The sequence below is a fragment of the Rhinoraja longicauda genome, unplaced genomic scaffold (genome assembly GCF_053455715.1).
Source record: "Rhinoraja longicauda isolate Sanriku21f unplaced genomic scaffold, sRhiLon1.1 Scf000570, whole genome shotgun sequence".
Classification (NCBI taxonomy): domain Eukaryota; kingdom Metazoa; phylum Chordata; class Chondrichthyes; order Rajiformes; family Arhynchobatidae; genus Rhinoraja; species Rhinoraja longicauda.
Window position 1 is genome coordinate 41,842 of NW_027601786.1, and position 27,027 is coordinate 68,868.

Below are 27,027 nucleotides of genomic sequence, written 5' to 3' on the forward strand. Positions count from 1 at the left end.
ACCCTGCAACCTCATAGCATCTTCCTCACAGTTCACACTGCCACCCAGCTTTGTATCATCTGCAAATTTGCTAATGGTACTTTTAATCCCTTCATCCAAGTCATTAATGTATATTGTAAATAGCTGCGGTCCCAGCACCGAGCCTTGCGGTACCCCACTAGTCACTGCCTGCCATTCTGAAAGGGACCCATTTATCCCCACTCTTTGCTTTCTGTCTGTCAACCAATTTTCTATCCATGTCAGTATCCTACCCCAATACCATGTGCTCTAATTTTGCCCACTAATCTTCTATGTGGGACCTTGTCAAAGGCTTTCTGAAAGTCAAGGTACACTACATCCACCGGCTCCCCGCTGCCAATTTTCCTAGTTACATCATCAAAAAATTCCAGAAGATTAGTCAAGCATGATTTTCCCTTCGTAAATCCATGCTGCCTCGGAACGATCCTGTTACTGCTATCCAAATGCTCTGCAATTTCGTCTTTTATAATTGACTCCAGCAACTTCCCCACCACTGATGTCAGACTAACTGGTCTATAATTTCCTGTTTTCTCTCTCCCTCCTTTCTTAAAAAGTGGGATAACATTAGTTACCCTCCAATCCACAGGAACTGATCCTGAATCTACAGAACATTGGAAAATGATCACCAATGCATCCACGATTTCTAGACCCACCTCCTTAAGTACTCTGGGATGCAGACCATCAGGCCCTGGGGATTTATCAGCCTTCAGTCCCATCAGTCTACCCAACACCATTTCCTGCCTAATGTGAATTTCTTTCTGTTCCTCCGTCACCCTAGGATCTCTGGCCACTAGAACATCTGAGAGATTGTTTGTATCTTCCTTCGTGAAGACAGATCCAAAGTACCGGTACAACTCGTCTGCCATTTCCTTGTTCCCCATTATAAATTCACCCGCTTCTGTCTTCAAGGGACCCACATTTGCCTTAACTATTCTTTCCCTCTTCACGTACCTAAAGAAGCTTTTACTATCCTCCTTTATATTATTGGCTAGCTTACCTTCGTACATCATTGTCCCTAGTGTGCAGGAAAGAACTATTGTGAATGGGTCTCTGGTCAGCACAGACCAGTGAGCCGAAGGGCCTGTTTCCATGCTGTATCTCCAAAGTAAAGTCTTGCCTTCGCTATCAGACCCCACGGTTCACCCCCTGACAACTACCTGGCTGGCTCGGACACTCCACAACTAGAGGCAGGGAATCAACCATTGGCAACAGTGGATGTTAATCAACCCCTCGTTGCCCCCTCAGGACCCATCAGTCACCCTACGAACCCTTCGCCTCCCCTCCCAGCACCCCTTAAACAAACAGGCCCAGCCTGCAGCAGTCCAGAGTGCAGTGGAGGGGAGAGAAAGCCCTGTCACTTGTGTGGATGCCCGCGCTATTTCCAGCCTCTGCTCTACCAATTGTCATTCTCTTTTGAACGACTACAGGGTACAACCAAGACATTCGTCTGCCAGCATGGAGGAGCTGAACAGTAGTCGTACGCAGAAGGTTAGTGCTACCAGTATTCTCCATGGGTGCAGAAGGAGGGAGAATCACTGCCTGGAGCACGAGACCTGACTCTATATCCCAACCACCTCTAATTTGTTGTATCTTATTTTGAAGGGATGTTTGTGAAAAGCACGAGAACAGAAGACTAGTGGGTATAGAGAGATTGGGCAAACATGGATTTTTTTCTCTAGAGTATCAGAGGTTATGAGGACACAGAAGAGGTTAGCCAGAATGCTGCCTGGGTTAGAGAGTATTAGCTATAAGGAGAGATTGGACAAACTTGGATTGTTTTCTCTGGAGCATCAGAGGCTGAGGGGAGATCTGATAAAAGTATATACAATTATGAGAGACATAGATAGGGTAGACAGTCAGAACCTTTTTGTCCCAGGGTGGAAATGTCAAATTCCAGAGAGCATCTTTAGACTTTGGAGATACAGCGTGGAAACTGGCCCTTGAGTCCACGCCAACCAGCGACCACCCCATCGCCAGGACTATCCTACACATTGGGGGCAATTTACAATTTAAGTCAATTAAACTATAAACGTGTACTTCTTTGGAGTGTGGGAGGAAACCGGAGTGCCTGGAGAAAAGGCACTTAGCTGTTTTTAGCTGTAATTAGCTGTATTTAGCTGTCTTCAAGACAAGGCAAGACAAGGAAACTGACTGGTGGCGGCAGTTGTTTCTCTTCTGAGTCTTATTTAGTTTTATCTTTTATCGGGACTTTTTTAGCTCTTTAGCTGTTTTTAACCTTGAAAATTTTCCCGAAAGTCAGTGCTCAGAAGATATGCATAAATGTGTTTCATGGAAATGCGTTGCAAAACTATCAGCAATAAATATGGTATCAAATTCACTGTTATAAATTGCCGTAGAATAAAAGGAAAATCTGCTGCTATAAATTCATTTATTGAAATTGAAAAACCTGATATCCTGATCAGGTCCGTATCGTGGCAAGACCCAACAATCAAATCTGCTGAGATTTTCCCTCCTCATCTCCAAATTTTTAGAAAGGACAGAAACTCGCGTGGAGGTGGTGTATTCATCGGAGTAAACAATACCATTCCTTGTTTTGAAAGAACCGACTTAGACAGCGACTCTGAGCAAATCTGGTGTCAAGCTACGGTCCAGGGTCAGTCGTTAAAGCTTTTACCGACTGCCTGACATGAAATCTGTGCCTCGTTTAGATCTTAAATCAAACATCTCCAAACTTAGCGCCTCGTCACCCTCTCCCCTTCTCATCCTGGGGGGGGGGGGGGGGGGGGATTTCAATGTCCCAGGTGTAGATTGGTCTGATGGCACACAAAGCGAACCAAAGGGGACTCTTCAGGAAGCCCTGGCTGACCGTATTCTGGAAAATCACCTGTCCCAAAAAGTCACTTTCCCTACCAGACGTGATGATACACGTGGCACTGAAAATACTTTAGATTTATTGTTGACTTCGCATCCAGACTTAATTTCGGAGGTTTCATCATGTGCTGGAATCAGCGATCATTTTATTATTCAAGCAACACTACACACAAAGATTAAAGTTCCTTCAAAACCACCACGTAAAATTTCCCTCTGGAGAAAAGTGAACAGTGAGGAATTTAACGACTTGGCAGAAAAACTGAGGACAGATTTCTTTAACCTGCATCCAGGTAAAAGAACGGTAAAGGACAACTGCGTGTGGCTGAGAGACTCTTTAAATGACATTGTTGTAAATCATGTTCCTCAAAAACTCATTAAGGGCCGTATGCGCCCTCCTTGGTTTACGGCAAAACTGAAACGTCTCTACAGTAAGAAAGAGAAGTTTTATATCCGTGCCCAAAAAAGGGTTACAAAACTGGATTGGGACAATTTTACTAGAGTACGAAAGCAAGTTGATCGCGCTATTAGGAGTACTCATAGACAACATGTTTCTTCCATTCTTGAGGAGAAGCAACACAAGGCGTTTTGGAGATATGTGAAATCTAGACGGACAGACAACACAGGTGTCCAGATGCTCAAAGTGAACAACTGTCTGATCACTGAGGACCAGGCGAAGGCAGAAGCTCTTGCAAACCAATTTCAACACGTTTTCACCCGTGAAGATACGGAGCCTTCATCATTCCCAGATCTACCGCCCAGCCCACATGCTGATATGCCTGCTATTAAAATTGAGCTTGAAGGTGTAAAGAAGTTACTGCTCAACATCAATACACAAAAGATATTGGACCTGACCAAATACAGAATCATGCCCTTAAGATCATGGCCGAAGAACTGGCTCCTGTTTTGCAGTTCATTTTCCAACAGTCGCTTGACTCAGGTGATGTTCCGCTGGATTGGAGGAAGGCTAACATCACTCCTCTCTTCAAGGAAGGTTCAACCACCAACTGGCTAATTATCGTCCTGTTTCATTAACAAGCACTTGCTGCAAACTACTGGAGCATATAATCGATAGTAATCTGATGAGACACCTTAGCAAACATAGCATACTTGCTGACAACCAACATGCATTTAGGAGGCATAGATCATGTGAGTCTCAGCTTATCCTGACAACAAATGATCTGGCCAAGAACCTTGACAGCAATGTCGTCACGGATTTAGTAGTACTAGACTTTTCTAAAGCATTTGATGTCATCCCACACCAGAGACTGCTTCGGAAGCTTGACTACTACGGTGTTAGTTCCAACACGAAACCATTTCCAGTTTTCTGACAAAACGTCTTCAGCACGTGTGTGTGAATGGAAAAAGCTCTGATTGGCATCCAGTATTAAGTGGTACACCTCAGGGCACAGTACTGGGCCCTCATCTGTTTTTGCTTTACATTAATGACATCCATGAAAAAGTCACAAGCACGACCAGACTATTCGCTGATGATTGTTTGCTGTACCATCCAATTAAGTCAGCTGATGATAAAGATGCTCTCCAAAAAGATCCCAATACTATGGTTGAGTGGTCACAACAATGGGGGATGCAGTTCAATCCTTCCAAATGTGAAACCATGCGTGTCACCAGGAGGAGGAAACCAGGCGAAACATCATATAATATTCTTGGTGCCACCATTGAAGAATCCAAACAGACCAAGTATCTTGGCATCAAATCACAGAATTATCTACGTTGGAATGGTCAGACTCATCATGCAACGGTGAAAGCAACAGGTGTCCTCAATTTTCTGAGACGCAACTTTTATCATTGTTCAACTTCTATCAAGAAGTTATACATCACCCTTGTTAAACCACATTTGGACTACGCAGTTGCAGCATGGAACCCATACATAATTTTAAAAAATTCTTCCATCGAACATGTCCAAAGACAGGCAGCTCGTTTTGTTACAAATACCTATGAGAGAGAGAAGCGAGTGTTACCGAACTTCAAAATTCATTGGGATGGAACACTCTCCAAGACAGACGTAAAGCCCACCGTTTGACCTGTTTTTACAAGATGTTAAATGGTCAGCTCGACATAGATACACCTGTCCATGTTTCCAAGATGTCCCATCGAAACTAATCCCATTTGCCCCTGTTTGGCATAGATCTCTCTCTAGTTTTCTTATCCTTGTACATGCCCAACCTTTCCCTGTGAATGAAAGGTATGATATGAAGAAATCAAAGCCAGCAAAGATGATCAAGGAAAAGTGTAGCGCACAATGGTCCACAATTGTAGATATACCAACTACGGTATAATGAAATTCTTTCTTACAGCAGCTTAACAGGCCCATAAACATAGTACCACACAGAAAGATTTAATAATCAATATTTCAATAAATTAATAACTGTAATACTAGGTAACCATAATAGTGCAAAATTGAGTCCATAGTGCAACCAAAGACAGTTCAAAGGAGATGTGTAATGTTCAAGAGCCGGATGGTTGCTGGAAGGAAGCAGCTCGTGAATGTCACAGTTTTGGGCTCCTGTATCCCCTTCCCGATGGTAGCAGCAAGATCACGGCGTCGCAAGGGTGGTGTGCGTCTTTGATGATATTGGGCGCCTTTTTGAGGGAGTCCCTCCTGTAGATCCCTTCGATGGTGGGGAGTTCAGTTCCTGTGATGGGCAGTGGGCAGTATCTACCATTCTCTGAGGTCTCTGTTCCTTGGCATTTTTGCTGAAACAGGCCATGATGCAACCAGTCCTGGGACATTATTCACAGAAGATAGACACAAAATGTTGGAATAACTCAGCGGGTGAAGCAGCATCTCTTGATAAAAGAAATTGGTGACATGTTGTGTTGAGATCCTTCTTCAGATTTGTCTTCAGTCTGAAGAAGGGTCTTGACCTGAAACGTCACCTACTCCTTTTCTCCAGAGATGCTGCCTGACCCACTGAGTTACTCCAGCATTTTATGTCTATCTTTAGTGTCAACCAGCATCTGCAGTTCCTTCCTACACATTACTCACGGATATATCGCTGTGTTGCCATTCTGTGCAGCAAGTGTACTAACAAGATGTCAACGTTAATGCTTTATCCCATTAATCCGTGAACTGATTCCACCTTCCTCCTCTCTCCTCCTCCAACTCAGCAGCTCTCAGTCTGGGAAAACAAAGAACCAGCACAGTCTGAGGTATTAACTCATTTATTTAATCTTTACCCTCTACTCTGCTACTCCTGGTTGCTGTCTCACTCATTGTCTGGTGTGTGTGTGTGCTGGTGTAAGCTTTGTGGAATTGTCAGCCTGCTCCTAAATGAAATCTCTGGTATCTCTGATACAAAATTAACTTGTCTCTCCTGCAAAGTTCTGCGATGCCAATTATGTTGGATAAGGGTGTTCTGGTGTTCATCCATTTGCAAGGTGTGGGCATTGCTGGTGAGGCTGATGTTTCTTCTCCATGCCTAATTGTCCTGGATTATTGGGTATTAACGACTTGGATTGTTTTCTCTGGAGCATTGGAGGTCGTTGCTCTGGGTTCAGGGGCCTAGGTTCCTAACCTTCTCATCTCCTGCCCCTTCTATGATGTTCCTTAAAACATGCATCTCTATCAAAGCAGTCTCTTGCCATTCCTTTTCCACCTCCTTCTGAACCCTAGTTCACGTTATAGGAGCAGAATTAGGCCATTTGGCTCATCAATTCTACTCCACCATTCAATCATGGTTGATATATCTTTCCTTCCCTACCCCATTCTCTTGCCTTCTCCCCATAACGTTTGACACCCTTACCAATCAAGAATCTCTGCTTTAAAAATATCCATTGACTTGGCCTCCACAGCCTTCTGTGGCAATGAATTTCACAGATTCACCGCCCTCTGACTAAAGAAATTTCTCCTCAACTCATTTCTAAAGGTACATCATTTTATTCTGAGGTTATGCCCTCTAGACCCATTAGTGAAAACATCCTTTCCATGTCCACTCTATCCAGGCCTTTCACTATTCGGGAAATTTCAATGAGGTCCTCTCCTCATCCTTCTAAACCCAATGTCGGATTTAAGTTTGTGACTATTCTCAAACACCACATTGTAGATTTGGGAATGATTTTTTGACAGAGCAAAGGTGCAGGAGAGGAAACGTTTAACCCTGATGCTAAGATTATGGGGGTAGGGAACAGGTTTGGGAGCCCAGCTTCTTCCTTCCCATCATCTTGTGCAGGATAAAAGACAAGTCCCGACCCGGAAGGTTGCTTGTTCTTTCCCTCTACAGATGCCGCTTGACCTGCCGAGTTATTCCGTATTTTTTTTAGCTCAAGATTCCGGCATCTGCAGCCTCGCGAGTCTTCGGGATGAGTGGATATTTATTCCGTGTCTCTTGACTTTGTCCGACAGGGAAAGCCTTACTTGGATGACAGCAAGTACCAGACCCTCCCGGGAAAACTTCTGCCGTCCAATCACTTGGCTAACGCTGAGCAGTTCCCTCAGAACCCAAGGCTGGCTTCAGGCCCAACATCAACATCAGAAGCTCCTGAAGACTGGGAGAGCGACGCAGCCAATCTGAGTATGTTTCACTGGTAACATTTGCCTCTCAAATGGTGGTTGGAGTCTTCCAGCACATCAGTCGTCCATTCGTCCCATCGTGCCAGTTCTGGGGTGACCCTTCGCATGAACTACAACACAGAAAGAGCTCATCCAGCCCATCGTGACAATGTCAGGCCCTGCAGCCCACTAAGTCCATGCCAACCACACATTGACACTAATCCTATGGTTATGGGTCATGTGGATGGGTCATGGTTATGGGTCATGGCGTCATGTTCAGTACAGACAGTGTGGACAGCAGGGCCTGTTCCCGTGCTGTGCTGTTCTATGTTCATTGCTTTCTGACAAGGATGAACATGTCTGGAGAAGCAAGTAAAGCTTTGCATGTTGGGTACCAGCCAACAACAACTTGCCAATGCCAATTCCCCAGCAGTCTGAGCTTAAGATGTTGGGATCCCAGGCAGTGGATTTGAAGTGTACATGGACTGAGTCCACCGCCAAAATCAGCCCCCAATCCTGACGTGCTCACAGCGTAAACTTGTATTTCGCATTGCACTCTTTCCAGAAGCAGGCTGCCTGTGGCTCTGTTTAATCGAAATTGCAACAATCTACCCATAGACAATAGACAATAGGTGCAGGAGTAGGCCATTCGGCCCTTCGAGCCAGCAGCGCACTCAGACAAAGGTAGCAAACCAAGTTTGTGCAAGGGTCGGAAGGGGAATTAGACTGAGGGGGTATTAAAGAGATTGGGACTGAGTGGGGTAGTGCAGGTTGTGGACAGAGTGGAAAGACAGCGGGGAATTTAATGGTATGGGGGTGTGAGGGTAGAGAGGGATTAGACTGGGTGGGTTATTTGATGGTGTGGAGTAGAGGAGAATGGGATTAGACTGGGTGGGTTATCACAAGCTGCTACCAGTGCAATCTTAGTCTGGGTGAGAAATTAAAGAATGATGATTAAGGGAGAATGTTTTTTTTGGTCAGGAAACCCATGGGCAGTTAAGGATTGGAACTGTCACCGAACCTTTCATTTCTTTGACCACTGTGATAGCAGGGATGGACAAATCTGCTTCAATAGTTAGGGCATCATTTTAAAGGGAGGAGAGGGTTGTGATGGAAACTCCCCACATCAGGCATTCTCTATCAACCCATCGATAAACAACTCCAAGGGCCAGGATTGTTGCACAGAGGGCGGTGGGAACATGGAACCAGCTGCCAGAGAAGTGGTTCATAAGTTCTAGGAGCAGAATTAGGCCATTCGGCCCATCAAGTGTACTCTGCCGTTCAATCATGGGTGGTCTATCTTTCCCTCTGAACCTCGTGCTCCTGCCTTCTCCTCACAACCCCTGACGCATGTACTAATCTGTCAATCTCCACCTTAAAAATATCCATTGACTTGGCGTCCATAGTCGCTATGGCAATGAATTCCACAGATTCACCACCCTCTGAGTAAATAAATTCCTTCTCATCTCCTTTCTAAAGGTAAGTCCTTTTATTCTGAGCTATGGCTCCTGGTCCTCGGCACTTCCACTAGTGGAAACATCCTCTCCACATCCACTCTATCCAGGCCTTTCACTATTTGGTGGAGGCAGCTACAATAACAACAATTTAAGGGACAGGTACATGGATAAGAAAGGTTTAGAGTAATTATGGACCAAGAGGTAGCTCGGCAAGGTGCCTGGAACGGTGTGGACAAGTTGGGTGGAAGGACCTGGTTCTGTGCTCCACGACTCTAATCCATCCACGATCCCTTCATTCACCCGAGAGAGCACAAGTAGCTTAAAGGTTTCATTCAAATTTGGCCCGCCTGGGAGTGGCAGCTTCAAAGTTCTCTTCCTGTGGAGCGTGACACGTCCTGCCCTCTCATTTGCAAACAGGTTGATTAATTGGTAACTTGAGAGTGTTGTAACTAAACCTTTTTGGGGCCAACTACCACAGATAACGTACCTGATCTGAGTTCTGGATCACACTGGTACAAATACAATCTTGCACCATGCTGCTGTTTTACACTAAGATATTATAGAGGTGTATAAGATCATGAGAGAAATAGATGGGGTAAATGCACAGAGTCTTTTACTCAGAGTAAGGGAATCAAGTAACAGAGGACATAGGTTTAAGGTGAGGGGGGGGAATATTTAATAGGAACCTGGGGAGTAACTTTTTCACGGTAAGGGTAGTAAGAACATGGATCAGGCTATCAGAGGAGGTAGTTGAGGCAGGTACGTTTAAAAAAACATTTGGACAAGTACATGGATAGGATAGGTTGAGATGGATATGGGTCAAACACAGGCAGGTGAGACTAGTGTAGATGGAGCAAGTTGGGCTGAAGGGCCTGTTTCCATACTGTGTGACTCCACTCTGTGAGCTTCACATGAACTAAAAATTGTTCCCTCGTGGGACAGTGGTTTAGCTGGAAGAGCTTCTGCCACACAGCACCAGAGATCCCTGTTCGATCCTGACCTTGGGTGCTGAGTCTCCCTGGTTAGTAACAGGTGCTCCAGTTTCTGACCACATCCCAAAGACGTGCGTGGTTTGTAGAATAATTAATTTCTATAAACTGCCTCTAGGGTGTCGGGAGTGGATGCAAAAGTGGGATAATATAGAGCTGGTGTTTCCATTCTGTATCACTAAACTAAAGTAAACTAAACATCAAACTGTGCTTCCCCCCTTAGGAGAGGCAGAGAGAAGTGTCGACTCCACCCTTAGCTCACCTGACCGCTCACCTCCATCCTCCACCACTGAGCCAGACCACTTCCCTTCGACTTCCTCCGAGAACAAAAAGAACAAAGGACTGAAGAAATTCCTGGGGAAGTGAGTTGGAATCTCCAGCCTTGCGGCCTTGTGGGAAGTTTGCAGTGTGATTGATGCCTTGCTGTTAACTCTGCTGCCACGGGGAGCTCTGTTCCCAGGAGGAATTGTGTCTAATTGCTGCACTCTCTTTAAAAGCAAAGGCAATGGCGCGGTTAATAGAGCCTTTGCCTCATCCTGCAGAGACCATGGTTCGATCCTGACTTCGGTGCTGCCTGTCACCGAATGGGTTTCCTCCCAGATCTGAAAGACTTGCTGGTTCTTTAGTTAATTGGTTGCAGTAAATTGCCCCAGGTGTCTTTTGTTCTTTCAGTTTAGTTTATTATTGCCACTGTACCGTCGTACAGTGACAAGCTGTTGCTGCATGCTATCCAGTCAAAGAAATGACTATACGCAATTACATTCAAGTGTGTGGATAAAGGTACAACATTAATGCACAATAAAGTCCAATTAAAGACAGGTGTGTTATTGAACAGATGGGTCTATGATGGGAGATGATGAGAATAAGGATCAAATGGGATTTTGATTGACTGAAACATACAGCATAGAAATGGGCCATTCAGCCCCCCGAGTCCATGCCAACCATTGATCACCTGTTCACACGAGTTCTCTGTTACCCCACCTTCTCACCCACGCCCTACACACCAGGGGCGATTTACAGTGGGCCAGCCCGCAGGTCTTTGGGATGTGGTAGGAAACCGGAGCACCTGGAGGAGATCCTCATGGTCACAGGGAGAATGTGCAGAGTTTACAGAGACAGCACCCAAGGTCAGGATCAAACCAGGGTCTCTGGCGCTGCGTGTGTGGCGCTGCGTGTGTGGCGCTGCGTGTGTGGCGCTGCGTGTGTGGCGCTGCGTGTGTGGCGCTGCGTGTGTGGCGCTGCGTGTGTGGCGCTGCGTGTGTGGCGCTGCGTGTGTGGCGCTGCGTGTGTGGCGCTGCGTGTGTGGCGCTGCGTGTGTGGCGCTGCGTGTGTGGCGCTGCGTGTGTGGCGCTGCGTGTGTGGCGCTGCGTGTGTGGCGCTGCGTGTGTGGCAGATTCTCTTCCAGCTAAACCACTGTCCCGTGATGGATGATTGATGTTCAGGACAGACTGATTCAAGGGCCTTAAAAAGTAACACAATTTAAAAAAAATGTAGCAGCAGACATAGAAGAGGTTGTAACAAAGGTCTGGTGTGTGTTTGCCTGCATTGGTTGAGGCATTGAGTATAACAATCATGTTGCATCGTGAAATGACTTTGGTTATTGTGTGCAGTTCTGGAAACTTCATTACAGAAAGAATAGTGAGGCTTTGAAGAGTGTGCAGCAAAGGTTTATCAAAATGCTGCCTGGATTAGAGGGCATCACCTATTAGGGGAGGTTAGACAAACGTAGGTTGTTTTCTCGTAAGCGTTAGAGGTTGCGGTGAGCGCTGATAGAAGTATATAAAATGATGAGAGGCAGAGGTAGGGTTGACAATCAGCAACGTTTTCCCAGGATGGAAAACATCCACAACTCTCTGCCGTTTCTTGTGGTCTTGAGCAGAATTGTTACCAAACCAAGCTGTGATGCATTCTTCTGAGATGTTTGATGCAGTGTAAGTGAGTGCATCGATGGAAGCTGATAAGACATGCCAAACTTTCCTCATCTATGGGGAGATGGTGGGGAAAATGGGAAGATGGTTTGCTCTTGGGTAGACATAATGGGGCTCAAGATGCTGTAACCATCCTTTCTCCCTTCTCTCTTCCGTCACCTAGAATACGCAGGACGCATTCGAGCTCACTCCAGGACGCTGACGAGGCCACAACAGAGTTCAAGAGAGGCGGTCTACGAGCGACCGTGGGTCCCTGTTTAACACGGTCTGGGGAGGTGTCTGGTCTGCGGATGTGAGTCTCAAAGTGTCACCACAGGGTACGGGGCAAAACTGTGGGGAGAAAAGCTGTTAAAGTGGGTGTATGTTGAGGGATGATTAGGCTCAGAGCAGCACTGCTGGTGGAGCTACTGCCTCTAGAAACCCAGGATCGATCCTGACCTCCGGTGATGTTTGTGTGGAGTTTGTACGTTCTCATCGAGGGTTTCTTCTGGGTAATCCGTTTTCCTCCCGCATACCAAAGACGTTCAGGTTGGTAGGTCAATTGGCCACTGTTAGTTACTCCTGGGTGCGTGGGTGAGTGGTAAGAGAATCGGGGATGAATCATGTGAAAGAATGTGTTCCAGTGAGATTCCAGGGAGAAAAGGACCGGTGACATGGCTCTCAAGATATCGTCGACCCAATGGCCTGAACGGCCTCATGTGCTGTTGGAAATATGAATCTGACATGCTGGAATCATAGTTGAGTTTAGTTTATTGTCACGTGTACTGAGGTACAGTGAAAAGCTTTTGTTGCGTGGAATCCAGTCAGCGGAAAGACAATACATGATTACAATTGGGCCGTCTACAGTGTACAGATACAGGAGTTATACAGGCCCTTCAGCCCAAGTCGCCCGTGCCCACCTAGAGACCCCTCCAAGCTTGTCCCATTTCCCTGTGCACGGCACATGCTGGCAGAGAATGCCGGCACCTCACCTTTTATGTGTTGATTTATGTGTTTTTGAAATAACGTGCTTGTTCATTTAATACCACAGTCTGATGTATACGCTTGCATTGTGGAATGATGCACTCAGATTTACACCGGACTCAGATTTACACCGGACTCAGATTTACACCGGACTCAGATTTACACCGGACTCAGATTTACACCGGACTCAGACTGTGGTCATGCACATGTTTAATTTTCACATTTTTGAATTCCGCGCTGCTTTTCAAGAATATAACTCGGGCGTAAGACGCAAGGTGCCTGTATGTTTGAGGCAGGACAGACAACTTGTCCAGATAATTATGAACAATAAGCTTTTCTCATATGGTCTTGCTTATTGCAACACAGAGGAGACCACACAGCCTGATAAATCCATGTCAATTCCACAGCAGGGCAATGCCCAATTCCATTACCCCATGGCCTTGACTGTCTCCCTTATAACTGCCTCGATTCAATAGGATCATGGCAGATCTTTCATCTCAGCACCATGTCACTGTACTTCCCTTATTCCTGTATGCCCTTTTCAGTTTAGAAGCCCCAGGAAAACACTACTGTTGCCCCGATGATTGATACAAAATGCTGGAGGAGCTCAGCAGGTCAGGCAGTGTTCCTGGAGAACATAGCTTGGCATGTTCATAAGTGATAGGAGTAGAATTAGGCCATTCGGTCCATCACGTTTACTCCGCCATTCAATCATGGCTGAATTATCTCTCCCTCTCATTCTCCTGCCTTCTCCCCATAACCCCTGACACCCGTACTAATCGCCTATCCATGTTCTCCAGGAATGCTCTCTGATACGCTGAGCTACTCCAGTATCTGTGGCTCCTTGCCACACGACTGTTGCCCCGATGGACTGAATGGCCTGTTTCTTTCCCCGAATGTTGCATAACTCCACTGTTCCTTAGTAAACGCCTCCTATGACGTTCTTTATCAGAGATCCGAACACGCCTTTCCACCAGTGGACAACTGACCAGGTGTGCACTTGGCTCGAGGACTCTGGCCTCGGTCAGTACGTGGCGTTGGCCAGACAGTGGGTAACGTCTGGGAAGAAACTATTGACAGCAACACCTCAGGAGGTCGAGAAGGTAAGATGTCGTCCCGCCAAGCCAGGTACACCAGATAAACAAGAAGTGTGTTACACAGCGCTCGGCTCCATCACTGCGGGTGGAGCTGAAGTGTTTCGGGTAAATGACCATTCAGTCCTACAATCCTGTGCCCTTTTACATCAGAACGGCTATAAAAGTAGCGGTAGAATTGCTGCTTTACAGCGTCAGAGACCTGGGTTCGATCCTGACCATGGGTGCTGTCTATACGGAGTTTGTATGTTCTCCCTGTGACAATGTGGGTTTTTGTCTGGGTGCTCCGGTTTCCTCCCACACTCCAAAGATGTACCGGTTTGTAGGTTAATTGGCTTTGGTAAAGATGTAAATTGTCCCTGGTGTATAGGATAGTGCGAGTGTGTGGGGATTGCTGGTCGGTCTGGACTCAGATGGCCGAAGGGCCTGTTTACAGGTTGTATCTCTAAACTAAACTGCTGCCTGTCCCACAGAGTTCCTCCTGTACTTTGTGTTGTATATAGGATTCCAGCATTAGCACTTTCGTGTGTCTCTTCCATAGGCTTTAAAGATCCCTGGGATATCTTGGGCTTGGGTATGGTGAATTGATACATAAATAAATAACTCTCTCTTGATTCTGTGTGTTTTCTCTCCTCCAATAATGTTGGATGCAGGAGCTGGGAATCAAACACCCATTGCACAGGAAGAAGATCCAGGTGCTACAGAAGGCAGTGGAGAGTGGGCTGAGTGAGAGTGCAGGGAAGCTGAACCACATCTGGGTAACACGTGAGTACAGTCCACACCTGCAGACCAAGGTCTGCCTGCTCTTGTCACGGTTGAGGTTCACCCACGGGCAATGATCAGGGCGGCAATGATACTGCCTCACAGCGCCAGAGACACTAGTTCGATCCTGACTACGGGTGCTGTGTGTACGGAGTTTGTACGTTCTCCCTGTGACCTGCGTGGGTTTTCTCCGGGTGCTCCGGTTTCCTCCCACACTCCAAAGACGTGCAGGTGTGGACTCGGTGGGCCGAAGGGCCTGTTTCCGATTTGTATATCTTCTAAAGTCTAAAGATCATTCAATTGCTACAAGTTTCTACTGCACTGAATTAAAGCTGAGGTCTGGAGCTCTCTGGTGCTTCATATAAAATGTCCAAACATCGCTCTGAGCTGATCTTGTTGCTTCTCCTGTCTCCAAATGAGGGACTTCGAGCAGATATCTTCATCCAGTGTAGATGAGAAAAGGTTGTTCAGCCGCAGCCCAGTGGCGCCCTCACAGCGCCAAAGACCTGTGATTGATCCTAACCTAGGGTGCTGTCTGTGTGGAGTTCACATGTCCTTCTTGTGACCGTGTGGAATTCTTCCAGTTGCTCTGGTTTCATTCCACGTAACGTGGTTTTGTAGGTTAAGTGGCTGCTGTAAATTGCTGTGCGTGTGTAGAGTGGATACGGAAGTGGGTAACATAGAACTAGTGTGGACAGGTCATGAATAGTCGGTGTGGACTCAATGGGCCGTGGGGCCTATTTCCATGCTGCAATCAAACAGCTGGTGCTGTTCCCAAGTTTGTTTTAAACCAGTTGCGTGCACCCTTGTGTGTCTCGGCACGAGAGAGCTGAGAGATTTGTGTCCCACACTAATACACGGTGAATGGTGGGTGCCTGCAACGCTGTGCCAGGGCTGTTGGTGGAGGCAGATATGGGAGTGGGACTTCAGAGGCTTCGGGATAGGAACATGGATATGGAACGCATGCAACAGAAGAGGCATCGTGCTTGGCACAGGCATTGTGGGCTGAATGGCTTGTTCTTGTTCTGTGGTGATATTCGGCAGTAAGCTGTCTTACGTTCACCTCTGTTGACCCTGTTTGTGTTGTGTTGTGTCTCAGGTTGGCTGGATGACATCGGCCTGCCTCAGTACAAGGACCAGTTCGCGGAGTCTAAGGTTGATGGCCGAGTGCTGCAGTACCTCACTGTGGTGAGTTAACTAATTGCCAACCCGCGCTACTGTGGTGAGTTAACTAGTTACCAACCCGCGCTATTGTGGTGAGTTAACTAGTGGCCAACCCGCGCTACTGTGATGAGTTAACTAGTTGTCAACCTGCGCAACTGTGGTGAGTTAACTAGTTGCCAACCCGTGCTACTGTGGTGAGTTAACTAGTTACCAATCCGCGCTACTGTGGTGAGTTAACTAGTTGCCAACCCGTGCTACTGTGGTGAGTTAACTAGTTGCCAACCCGAGCTACTGTGGTGAGTTAACTAGTTACCAACCCGCGCTACTGTGGTGAGTTAACTAGTTGCCAACCCGTGCTACTGTGGTGAGTTAACTAGTTGCCAACCCGCTTCTGTGGTGAGTTAACTAGTTACCAACCCGCGCTGCAAATCCAATTTAGAATCCCGTAGCGTGAAACAAACAACTTGTGGCATATGAGGGATGGCACAGCAGTAGAGTTGCTGCCTCACAACTCCAGAGACCCGGTTCAATCCTGACTACGGGTGCTGTCTGTACCGTGTTTCTACATTCTCCCTGTGACCACGTGGGTTTTCTCCAAGTGCCCTAGTTTCTCCCACACGCCACAGAAGTGCAGATTTGTAGGTTAATTTGTAGGTAAAAATTGTAAAATTGTCCCCAGTGCTGGTGGAGGGGTGATCGCTGATCGGCGTGGACTCGGTGGGCCGAAGGACTTGTTTCCATGCTGCATCTCTATAGTAAAGTCGAAAGAGAAGGGTTTTAAATCAACTTCTGTCAAAAAAGATATAGCTTGGAAACAGGCCCTTCACAACACCAACTCTGCACCATCGATTCATTCACACTAAACCTGCACTAATCCTATTTTACCCCTCCAACATTCCCATCAACTCCCCCCAAATTTCTAGCACTTGCCAACAGACCTGTGGCAACATACATGGGCCAATTAATGCACCAACACAAACTACTTTGAAATATGTGAGGAAACTGGAGTATCTTGGAGAAAGTCCAGATGCTCACAGGGGGAGAAGGTGCAAACTTCTCACAGACAGACAGCACCCGCCCGAGGAGAGGATTGAACCTGGAGCTGTGAGGTAACTGTACTAGCTGTCCATTCCTTCAACCCAACCTCTCTGAGTTTGTATCTCCAGCAGTGAGTCAGTCGCATTTCATGCATGCTAACTTTCTAAGGAACGTCCTTGGACTCTTGAGCAAAGTGTTGGAGGAACTCAGTGGGTCATGTAGCATCTGACTGAAAAGAATAATCCCAGGAATGATTGGGTTAACATATGATGAGCGTTTGACGACACTGGGCCTGTACTCACTGGAATTTGGAAGGATGAGGGGGGACCTCATTGAAACTCACCAAATAGTGAACGGCCTGGATAGAGTGGGTGTGGAAAGGATGTTTCCACACGTGGGAGAGTCTAGGACCAGAGGCCACACCCTTAGAATTAAAAGGCTGTACCTTTAGAAAGGAGATGAGGAGGAATTACTTAAGTCAGAGGTGGTGAATCTGTGGAATTCATTGACAAAGAAGGGTGTGGAGGCCAAGTCAGTGGATATTTTTAAGGCAGAGATTGAAAGATTCTTGATTAGTACGGGTGTCGGGTTATGGGGAGAAGGCAGGAAAATGGGGTTAAGAGGGAAAGATAGATCAGCCACGATTGAATGGCAGAGTAGAGTTGATGGGCCGAAAGGCCTAATTCTGTTCCTAGAACCTATGAACATCTGGGGAGAGAATGGAGAAGCAACTTTTAGTTTGGGTCCCTTCTTCAGACTTCAAAAGCCCTCGGTTCTTTGCAACATCAGTGGGGCTAGATATACTCAAGTGTGTTTTTCCATTCCAAACATTTAATTCCATTCAGAAAGTTACTGTTGAATCTACTTCCACCACTCTTTGAGGCAGCATGGGCCAGATGAAGTTTGTAAAATTATTAAAGGCAGAGACAGAATAGAGTGTCGGAACATTTTGTTCTCAGGGTGGAAATACCAAAGACTAGAGGACATAGCTTTATGGTGAGAGGGGCAAAGTTTAAAGGAGATGTTTGGGCAAGTTTCTACACAGAGCGGTTGGTGCCTGTAACACGCTGCTTGGCTTGGTGGTGGAGACAGATACAAGAGCGGCTTTTAGGAGGAATTTAGACACTTCGGTTCTGTTCAGTTTATTATTTCACATGTACAGAAGGAAGTGAAAAGCTTTTTGTTGCTTGCTATTCAGTCAGAGAAAAAATTATACTTGATTACAATCAAGCCATCTACTGTGTACGGATGCAGGATAAAGGGAATAATGTTTAGTGCAAGGTAGAGTCCAGTAACGGTAACACTAACGGTAGAGTCTGATTAAAGATACTACCACTATACTGGCCTGTGGATTTGCAGGGAATGGAGGGATAAGGATCAAGTGCAGGCAGATGGGATTAGTTTAAAGTGGAATCATGGCAGGTGCAAACATGGTGGGCTTGCTCCTTGCTGCATATGTAGGCAACGGGTAATATTGATGGGTGATACTCTTTTGTTCTATTGCAGAATGACCTCTTGTACCTGAAGGTTACCAGTCAGTTACATCACCTGAGCGTTAAGTGTGCCATTCATGTGCTCCATGTCAACAAGTTCCACCCAAGCTGCCTGCGACGTCGACCTTCTGATGAGGTATGGGGTCTCCCATTGTCACGTGTCCATGAAGGGCCCTGGGCTCAATTTGCCCCCTTCGATGCTTTGTTGTGAAGCAGTGCGTTGTAGCTCATAGAACATAGTCTGTGCAGAACCAAGGACCACATTACAGAATCAACCAGATTTGAAGCGTTGAAATCTCATCTAGCCTAATGGTGGATTCTTACAACAATCCACCGGTTTGTACGTTCTCCCCGTGACCGGCATGGGTTTTCTCTGGGATCTCCGGTTTACTCCCACACTCCAAAGACGTGTAGGTTTGAAGGTTAATTGGCTTGGTATAATTGTAAGTTGTCCCTTGTGTTTGTGGAATAGTGTAAGTGAGCGGGGATCGCTGGTCGGCGTGACCTCGGTGGGCCGAAGGGCCTGTTTCCGCGTTGTATCTCTAAACTAAATTAAACCAAACTAAACTAACTAAGATTTGGAATCACCAATAATGACACAACTTTGAACTTGTGCCTCCAGTTCACAAGTCTAGGCTTCTAGAAACGTAGCTACTGTTCTTAAGCCACGTGTTTTCTTGTCAGAATCACAACGCTGTTTATGGGAGCTTGTGTGCATCGATTAACTGAGGCAAAGTCAGGCTTCCTTGCCCTTGTGAAGTCAGTGAAAATCTGACCTAATTTCACACTTACTTCCAGTTCAGTTCAGTTTAGTTTATTGTCACGTGTACTGAGGTACAGTGAAAAGCTTTTTGTTGCGTGCCAGCCAGTCAGCAGAAAAACTATACATGATTACAATCAATCCATTTACAGTGTATAGATACATGATAAGGGAATAACGTTTAGTGCAAGGTAAAGACAGAAAAGTCATTGAAGAAAATTGCATTTACTTCACAAAACTCTCCCACATACTCTAGATCCCTGGCGACTGGAAGGATATAATTAAAGTTGGAAAGAGTGCAGAAGAGATTCATCCCCAGAATGTTACTTGGGCTTGCGAGATTGAGTTATAGGGAGAGGTTGGATAGGCAGGAACAATTTTTCTTTGGAGTTTAGGAGGCTGAGAGGTGACCTTATAGGTGTACAAGTTAATGAGGGACATGGATAAAATTACTGCTCAGAGTCAGAGACTCATAGAGTGATACAGCGTGGAAATAGGCCCTTCGGCCCACCTTGCCCACACCGGCCAACATGTCCCATCTACATTGGTCTCACCTGCCCGTGTTTGGTCCATATCGCTCCAAACCTGTCCTATCGATGTACCTGTCTATAACAGATTCTTAAACGTTGGGATAGTCCCTACCTCAACTACCTCCTCTGGCAGCTTGTTCCATACACCCACCGTCCTTTGTGTGAAAAAGTTACCCCTTAGATTCCTATTAAATCTTTTCCCCTTCACGTTAAACTTATGTCCTCTGGTCCTCGATTCACCTACTCTGGACAAGAGACCCCGTGCATCTACCCGATCTATTCCTCTCATGATTTTATATACCTCTATAAGATCACCCCTCATCCTCCTGCGCTCCAAGGAATAGAGTTGAGCCTACTCAACCTCTACCTATAGCTCAGACCCTCTAGTCCTGGCAACATCCTCATAAATCTTTTCTTCCTATGGCCTCTCAGTCCTCTTCCGACGGTAGATTCTAAAACTGGAGGGCCTATGTTCATGAGTAGAGGGGAGAGAGTTGAGGGAATAACATACCCTATCTAGACTAGTCACACCTGCCTGCGCTTGCCCCATACCCTTCTGAACCTATCTTACCCATGTAAAACCTAACCTTGTCTGAAGAAGGGTCTCGACCCAAAACGTCACCCATTCCTTCTCTCCCGAGATGCTGCCTGACCCGCTAAGTTACTCCAGCACTTTGTGTATAACTTTTAACAAACATTAATACAGATCTATGGATAGGAGAGATTAGAGGGATGTGGGCCAAATGCAGGCCTATGGTAGTAGCGCGCAATGCCAACTTGTTCGGCATAGACAAGGTGGGCCAAAGGGCCTGTTTCTGTGCTGTATAGTTCATTTTAGTTTTTCGCTTGTTTGTGCTCAGAATCACACGACCCCTTCTGACGTGGTCCAGTGGTCCAACCACCGCGTAATGGAGTGGCTGAGGGCTGTCGATCTTGCGGAGTACGCGCCAAACCTCCGCGGGAGTGGAGTTCACGGTGGCCTTGTTGTAAGTGCGTCGGTTCAAACATGCGTTCTCTAGTGCGTTCTCTAGTGCAGCAGCAGAGTGGCGCAGCTGGTAGAGATGATGCTTCACAGCTCCGGCGGGGATGCAGGTTCAATCCTGGCTCTGGGTGCTGTCTGTGTGGAGTTTGCACGCTCTCCATGTGTTTGAATGGGTTTCTCCAGGTGCTCTGGCTTTCGCCCACATCCCAAAGTTGCAAGTTTAACGGCAAATGTAAATCACTGCTAAGGTGTAAGGAATGGATGTGAAAGTGGGATAACATAGGTTTGTGAGCTAATTGTAAATTGTCCTTAGTGTCTCAGATAGTGTTTGTGTGCGGGGATCGCTGGTCAGCGAGGACCAAAGGGCCTGTTTCCACTCAGTATCTCAAAACTAAACTAAATGAAACTCCTTGCCTTGATGTAGATATTGGAACCACGGTTCAACTCTGAAACGTTGGCTTTGCTACTCAATATCCCGCCTCAGAAGACCTTACTTCGACGGCACCTGACCACACACTTCAACCTGCTGATCGGACGCGACGCTCAACAGGAAAAGAGAGAGCTAATCGGGTCCAGTAACTACCTACCCCTCAACACCACAGCCAAAGTGAAGGTAGGTACTGCTAGACGCCATTCGGCCTGTCTCACAGAACATCCCATGGAATGGGGGCCGGTCCCACCTCCACTTTCTGCCCCGTCCCATCTGACCGCAGTAACTCTCCATTCTCTGTCTCTGCAACCTCAATCCCACAATGTGATCTAGTCCTTCCACCCACCTGTAATAGCGCCACCTTTGGTTGGAGGATTGTAAATGATTGAATAAACCACAGTACAGCTGTGCAGTCATGTTCCGGTCAGCAGTGAGTTAACGTTATTCTGTGTCTCAGCTCAAGATATCACACCACCCTATATGCTTCTCCTCCATCTGCCCCCCTTTCCTTCTACCCCCCTCCCCATTTCTCTTTGCTTCTCCCTCTCTCCTTGCCTCTCTCCCTCTTTGCCTCTCTCCATCTCTCCTTCCTCTTCTCTCTCCCTCTCTCTGCCACTTTCCCCCTCTCTCTGCTTCTCTTCCCCCCTCTCTCATTGTCTCTTCCTTTCTCCTTCTTTGCCTCTACCTCCCTCTCTACCTCTCTCCATCTCTCCCTCCCCCACTTTGCCTCTCTCCCTCTCTCTCTTTGCCTCTCCTCCCTCCCCTCTCTGTGTCTCTTTCTCCCCCTCTCTCTCTCTCTGCGTCTCTCACTCTTTTCCTCTCTCCCTCTCCCCCTCAACACCTCTACGGTTCTGTCTCTCGCTCTAACCTTTATTTTTTCTCTCTCTGTGTAGCCAAAGAGACTCAGCTTCTCCCACTTTGGGAATCTGAGGAAGAAGAGGCTTGATGAATGCACCGACTACATTTGCCCGATGGACTCCATGCAGCCAGCGGCCAATGGGTCCCGGAGCAGCAGCGTGGGGCACCGAGTGAAGAATGCTGTGGCGGACAGGGGCCTGGGTCGGCCGGGCCCACTGAGGAGCCTGGACTGAGGTCGTCGGTCCCAGCCGCACGGCTGGATGTCGGGCCTTGTCCTCATGGGTCACTAACGCCTCTGGGAGCCTTCCTCCCACAACCTCAGGCCAAGTAACCTTTGTGTGACGGCACTAATCGATGGGCGTCGATAAGAGCTCGTCCGCCATTGAGCCACAAGCACTCATTGTCGTTGACATACGAAGCTGGCGTGCACGTGCCTGTCTGTATGTGCCCGTCTGTGTGTGCCCGTCTGTGTGTGCCCGTCTGTGTGCCCGTCCGTGTGTGCCCGTCTGTGTGTGTGTTCCCGTCTGTGTGTGCCCGTCTATGCGCGCCCGTCTGTGCGTGCCCATCTGTGTGTGTGTGCCCGTCTGTGTGTGCCCGTCTGTGTGTGCCCGTCTATGTGCCCGTCTGTGTGTGTGTGCCCGTCTGTGTGTGCCCGTCTGTGCGCGCCCGTCTGTGCGTGCCCATCTGTGTGTGTGTGCCCGTCTGTGTGTGCCCGTCTGTGTGTGCCCGTCTATGTGCCCGTCTGTGCGTGCCCGTCTGTGTGTGTGTTCCCGTCTGTGTGTGCCCGTCTGTGTGTGCCCGTCTATGTGCCCGTCTGTGTGTGTGTGCCCGTCTGTGCGCGCCCGTCTATGCGTGCCCATCTGTGCGTGCCCATCTGTGCGTGCCCGTCTGTATGTGCCCGTCTGTATGTGCCCGTCTGTGTGTTCCCGTCTGTGTTCCCGTCTGTGTGCCCGTCTGTGCGCGCCCATCTGTGTGTGCCCGTCTGTGTGTGCCCATCTGTGTGTCTGTCTGTGTGTGTGTGCCCGTCTGTGTGCCCGTCTGTCTGTGTGTGCCCATCTGTGTGTGCCTGTGTGTGTGCCCATCTGTGTGTTCCCGTCTGTGTTCCCGTCTGTGTGCCCGTCTGTGCGCGCCCGTCTGTGTGTGCCCATCTGTGTGTGCCCGTCTGTGTGCCCGTCTGTCTGTGTGTGCCCATCTGTGTGTGCCTGTGTGTGTGCCCATCTGTGTGTGCCCGTCTGTGTGTGTGTGCCCGTCTGTGTGTGTGTGCCCGTCTGTGTGTGTGTGCCCGTCTGTGTGTGCCCGTCTATGAAACCAAAGCATTCTTTGTACACATTCAACAGAATATATTTTTCAGGAGGTAAAGCCAGGTCGAATGACATTTGTACTGTGTAATTTTAGGCGATTGAAATCCATGTAAAGTGTATTATTTGTGTGCAATGGGATATATTTTATAATTATGATTCGGAGATGAAGTTGTGCCTGGGGCCCTTGAGCCAGAAGTGGACCTCGTGTGGAAAGAGGGGCCGTCTCGATCACACCTTTCCAGGGAGGTTTTTAGGACCTACACCGACCACAGTGTCATGTCCCTGGGATTGGGTGAGGTGGCGTGGGAATGTGGAGTAAGTTCCTGACAGCTATACTGAGTCTAACCTGTTGGGCTTCCCATTTTAAAGGTGGAAAATTCGGATGGGATTCGGAAGTCAGGCTTCGTGTTGGGGGTTGAGTGGGCTGGGAGGCGTGGTCAGACCTGCCATGGGATCTAGCCGTGAACCCACATGCCCCTCCCCTCTGCCCCCAAACCCCCTCACCCCAAACCCCCTCACCCCAAACCCCCTCACCCCAAACCCCCCCACCCCAAACCCCCTTACCCCAAACCACATGAGGGGGCAAAGAAATGGCCTAAAGCTGGTGCCAGAGACTCAGAATCTCTTTCTACAAACTGCCAAGCCTTCTCCCCATTGGTAACCTTCACTTAATTAATCCAAGATTCTTTGCACTTTTTAATAAAAATAAATGTCAAATTCCACTGATGAATCCAGATAACTGAAGTAAAGGCATAAACTGCTAGAAACTTTCAGAAGGTCAGGCAGTGTCTGTGGAAAGAGGGAGTTAAGATTTGTTTCCAACCATCTGTGTTTTCCTTCACGGATGCTAACTGGTGTTCTGAGTATCTGCACCAGATTCTGTTATTTATCCCCAAACTGCTACCACCACCATTCTCCAGGGGAATACAGAGGGTAGGAAATTTAGATGTTCGGCACGATGGGCCGATGGGCCTGTCTCCGTGCTTTCCGCACTGTATCTCTAAAGTCTATAGTCTAAAAGAATGAACTCTGAGCCTCTCTGCTCTTGGTAACATTGGCTTCTCCGTGAGTTCCTGTCTCATCCGTATCACATACCAAGCTCGACATTTAGTCACTGACCTGTTGCCTGCCATGTTCTTGCCTGCCAGGTTACTCCCTCATGGTGAAGATCTGATCCAACTTATTGTGTAAAATCCACTCTGGGGATTTCAACATTCAAAGCTGGGTTGTGAGGTTGCATTTCATGGATCCTCTGTAGCATTTTAACTGTAACATCAATGTTTTTACTACAACTTTTTAAACCAAGAATAATTTTTTTAGCTGATGTATAAGTAGGATGATGTTTAGCCCAGATGATTCACTCACATTGGTTAAAAGATCTAATCTTCACATGGGAGATGCAACAGACTGCAGATGCTGGAATCCTGAGCAAAACAAGTGCTGGAGGAGCTCAGCAGGTCAAGCAGCATCTGTGGAGGGAATGAACAGGAGACGTTTCAGGTTGGGACCCTTCTTCAGACTGAAGAAGAGTCCCAACCCTAAGTCCCGACCTCAACAATGTCTTGTACAACACAATCCACTCAAATGAATCCACAGAACACTGGGGTCTCGACCCGAAACGTCACCTATTCCTTTTCTCCAGAGATGCTGCCTGATCCACTGAGTTACTCCAACATTTTGTCTCTATCCACAGAACTACATATTTGCATCAAAAGACACAAAGTGCTGGAGTAACTCAGCAGGCCACTGACTATCCATGTTCTCCACAGATGCTGCCTGACCTGCTGAGTTACTCCAGCACTTTGTGTCTTTTTTCTGTAAACCAGCATCTGCAGTTCCTTGTTTCTATCACTTTGTATCGCCTAACTTTAAGAGATTCCAACACTGCTGATGAAACCCTTGAACTGTGTAGACGTATATCTGTCTCACTGCTTTCCCTTGCTGAGCTGTGTAAGGCCTGAATTTGGGGAATGTGTGTTTTAACATTGGGGATAAATCACAAAGCCATATCAGAAATATGTATGAAGCCAAATTAAGAGGAATTTGGATTTAATCTTGATTCTATTCACAGTGTTTTACAGCATGGAAATGGGCCCTTCAGCCAACTAGTCCATGCTAGTCCATGCTGATAAAGGTGCCTGTCCACCTTTATCCAATCTGCCTGCAGCAAGATTCGGGGAGTACCTGGAGAAACTCAGTGGGTCAGGCAGCCTCTGTGGAAGGAATGGGACAGTCGATATTTGGGTCAAGACCCTTCGCCTGATTCACTCACTTGCCTATGTTTGGCCCATATTCCTCTAAGCCTTTCCTATCGATCTACCTGTCCAGTATCTTTTAAACATTACTTACTTTCATAGGAAATCGAGGCCTATGAGGTTAGTGCAGGACGGTAGGTAAAGGAACAGTCATGATCTTACTGAGTAGTATAGCAGTAACAATGGGGCCGAATGGCCTTGCTCTCCCTCTATTTCTAATGACCTCGAATCAGCCAGAGAAACAAAAACTAAAACTACTTTACTCGCTGAGTAAAGTCTAATATGCAAATCAATTTTGATAAGCCGCATCTTTGTAAAGAAAACACTTTTAACCTCAAATTCCGAAAGTGATATTCTTAAATATTCCTATCAGATTTATATCTTTTATTCAACACCACTGAATAGTTTCTTAAAGGTATTTCTCACTGTGGGGAAACTCTTAGATTTTACAGAATATATACAAAAATGTTTTAATTTTTGTTTTTTTATAAAATTGCAAATAAAGAAATTTTTATTGGTAAGATTGCACTGTTTCATTTTCTGTCGGGGAGGGTGTGTGTGTTTTGTGTGTTTCTGCATGTTTCTGTGTGTGTTTCTGTGTGTGCGTTTCTGTGTGCGTTTTTGCGCGTGTGTGTGTTTTGTGTGTTTCTGCAGGTTTCTGCATGTGTTTTTGCGTGCGTTTTTGCGTGCGTTTTTGCGTGCGTTTTTGCGTGCGTTTTTGCGTGCGTTTCTGTGTGTGTTTCTGCAGGTTTCTGTGTGTGCGTTTGCATGTGTTTCTGCATGCGTTTCTGCGTGTGTTTCTGTGTGTGTTTCTGCAGGTTTCTGTGTGCGTTTCTGCATGTGTTTCTGCAGGTGTTTCTGCGTGTGTTTCTGTGTGTGTGTTTCTGCATGTTTCTGTGTGTGCCTTTCTGTGTGTGTTTGTGTGCGTTTCTGTGCGTTTCTGTGTGTGTTTCTGTGTGTGCATTTCTGCATGTGTTTTGGTGTGTGTGTTTCGGTGTGTGTGCGTTTCTTTGTGTGTTTCTGTGGGTGGGTGTGCGTTTCTGTGTGTGTGGGTGTGTGCGTTTCTGTGTGTGTGGGTGTGCGCGTTTCTGTGGGTGTGGGCTTGGGCTGGGGTGGGCATGAGCAAGTCTGAGCCCCAACAACACTCTATCATGTGGGCCAAATGGCCCCTTTCTCTGCTGTCTGCTTGATGTGGGAAAGTAGATGTTCCTGAATGTGGAGTTGGTGCGAGGTTTCTGGGTTCTATATCTCCTGCCCATTGGTAGCAGTGAGAGGTGGGCATGGCATGGTGGGGATCCTTGATGATAGTGGCCACCTTCTTGAGGTAGCTCCTGGTGAAAATGCTTTGTATGATGGAGAGGGCTGTGGCCATGATGCACCAGGCCAAGTCCACCACTCTGCAACTTCTTGCGCTCCTGTGCATTAAAATTGCCATACCAGGCCATGATCAGTCAGGATACATTCTACAGTACATCTGTAGACATTTGTTAGGGTATTCAGAGACATCCCAAATCACTTTAAACCTCCAAGAAAGTAGAAGAGTTGGTGTGCGTTCTCCATGATTGCCTTTATGTGCTGGGCCCAGCATTTTAAAGCTGCTAACACTCCACCACCGAACCACCGTTGAAAACTGGCACATAGTCATTTGACTTCCCCTTTCTAA

At 47.1% G+C, this 27,027-nt stretch overlaps 1 protein-coding gene across 5 annotated transcripts in view; it reads left to right on the top strand.

Annotated features, from left to right (window-relative positions):
• The window catches only part of LOC144591091 (liprin-beta-2-like), a 65,914-nt gene extending 40,098 nt beyond the window's left edge, over positions 1 to 25,816 (top strand). For 3 of the 5 annotated variants that reach the window (XM_078395415.1, XM_078395417.1, XM_078395419.1), the window contains 12 exons: positions 1,446 to 1,506; positions 5,980 to 6,021; positions 7,214 to 7,382; positions 10,030 to 10,168; positions 11,898 to 12,026; positions 13,650 to 13,800; positions 14,445 to 14,556; positions 15,653 to 15,741; positions 18,262 to 18,384; positions 20,399 to 20,524; positions 20,945 to 21,133; positions 21,844 to 25,816. In XM_078395415.1, the coding sequence (XP_078251541.1) occupies positions 1,446 to 1,506; positions 5,980 to 6,021; positions 7,214 to 7,382; positions 10,030 to 10,168; positions 11,898 to 12,026; positions 13,650 to 13,800; positions 14,445 to 14,556; positions 15,653 to 15,741; positions 18,262 to 18,384; positions 20,399 to 20,524; positions 20,945 to 21,133; positions 21,844 to 22,041 (1,528 nt within the window). In that variant the 3' untranslated portion in view covers positions 22,042 to 25,816. The remainder of the gene's footprint in view (positions 1 to 1,445; positions 1,507 to 5,979; positions 6,022 to 7,213; positions 7,383 to 10,029; positions 10,169 to 11,897; positions 12,027 to 13,649; positions 13,801 to 14,444; positions 14,557 to 15,652; positions 15,742 to 18,261; positions 18,385 to 20,398; positions 20,525 to 20,944; positions 21,134 to 21,843) is intronic. The other 2 variants (XM_078395416.1, XM_078395418.1) reach the window with 2 other exon arrangements.
• Positions 25,817 to 27,027: the final 1,211 nt, after the last annotated feature.